A 1,395-nucleotide genomic window follows, 5' to 3' on the forward strand; every position below is an offset into this window, starting at 1 on the left:
AGAGTTTCCCGATTGAGCTGGTGAGATTGATAAGCTTCGCGATACGCTTGCTCAAGCAGCTCTGGAATGCGTTGTGTGAGGCAAGGCGCTATAACTGCCATGGCCGATTTAGCATTGAAGGGGAAGGTGAGGAGCCATACCACTTACCCTGGGTTGGAGTGTGAGCGCACGGTGATCTATTGTGCATATTTGAGAAACAGAGGAGTGCGCCACCGGTAGCCGTGAATTGATTTAGAAACTTCTTGTGTGAGTATCAAAGATCGGAAGAGTCGGATGTTCGACAGTGTTAGTTGAGCGCTTTTATATCTTGAGTTTTTCGTTACTAGCCTCATTTAGTTGTGCCAGCCATATTAGTTTAATGGGAACAACTCGTTGGGCCTGCACCTGTACCATACCTTTTTATACGCTGCAATAGATCCATCACTACCGCACGGTTGACTTGGCTCCACATCAAGTGCACTTCTGAATGTTATTGGAGTATACGAAAGGGAATTAATAATCGATCACAATTTATGCCACCAGGAGGTGAGCGGATCCCTCGAAAACCCATTGCAGATGTACTTCATTCACACAGTTTTCGTTCCTATCCCTTTCATTTCATTCTAGCTGGGAACTATGTCTTACTCTCACGTAATATGGATTATGGGGCTAAAGTACAACGTCGATGCACCAACGGAGGGAAAATGTTAGCTGGTTTGAAAGCGATTGTTTGCCTGCTTTTTGATCCCAGTCTATTGAGCCACCGCTTTTCTTACTAGAATCTAACTTGCCTATAATCTGCCACATCAGCCCATAGGCAGCATTAATTGCTCCCGCCCAGTAGTGGTAAATTGGGCATATAGTGTAACTCACGCCTGTAATAATTCAGTGGAGAAGCGAAAAGCTATTAACCCGTTACTGCACTACGCAATCCTGCGGGTGTCGCCAGTCACTGAAGGTAAAATACCATAGCTTCCTAGCGAAGATGTCTATGGAGAACAGAGACTGTGTACCAACCATTGCATATTCTATTGTTGTTTATTTTGCATGGAACGGCCGCATACTGACACATCCGAGTATGATGACAAAGGGAACTCACCAGAGTCTAGGTAGGAGAATCTAACGACCTGGAACTCTCGCTGGGTATGGTACAGATCAGAGGGCTCAATATACACAATTATTCCAACATGCGCCGACGGAAATCAATCTTTTCACTATCTTTCCACCCTTCTATATAAGCAGAGTAATCGCGGGTGACCACTGTGCGTGCCTTTCCCATACGCAGCTTGATATTGTGCTTCTTGAGGTATTCGTCTGCAACCTGCACCGATGTGGCGCGAAAACGTACTAGCTGCGTTTCGGACATCCACGGCGAGTTTGACATATCCTCGCTTTTAACAAACGAGGAATTTTTAT

General features: G+C 45.4%; 1 protein-coding gene across 1 annotated transcript; it reads right to left on the minus strand.

The window, feature by feature from the left end:
* Positions 1–1,156: 1,156 nt before the first annotated feature.
* BDV37DRAFT_290046 (uncharacterized protein) lies at positions 1,157–1,363 on the minus strand (the record flags this gene model as incomplete). The annotated part of the gene is made up of 2 exons (XM_032088632.1): positions 1,157–1,206; positions 1,261–1,363. 2 exons carry the CDS (start codon positions 1,361–1,363, stop codon positions 1,157–1,159), a joined length of 153 nt encoding a protein of 50 aa, XP_031934065.1.
* Positions 1,364–1,395: the final 32 nt, after the last annotated feature.

The sequence above is a fragment of the Aspergillus pseudonomiae genome (genome assembly GCF_009193645.1).
Source record: "Aspergillus pseudonomiae strain CBS 119388 unplaced genomic scaffold BDV37scaffold_336, whole genome shotgun sequence".
Classification (NCBI taxonomy): Eukaryota; Fungi; Ascomycota; class Eurotiomycetes; order Eurotiales; family Aspergillaceae; genus Aspergillus; species Aspergillus pseudonomiae.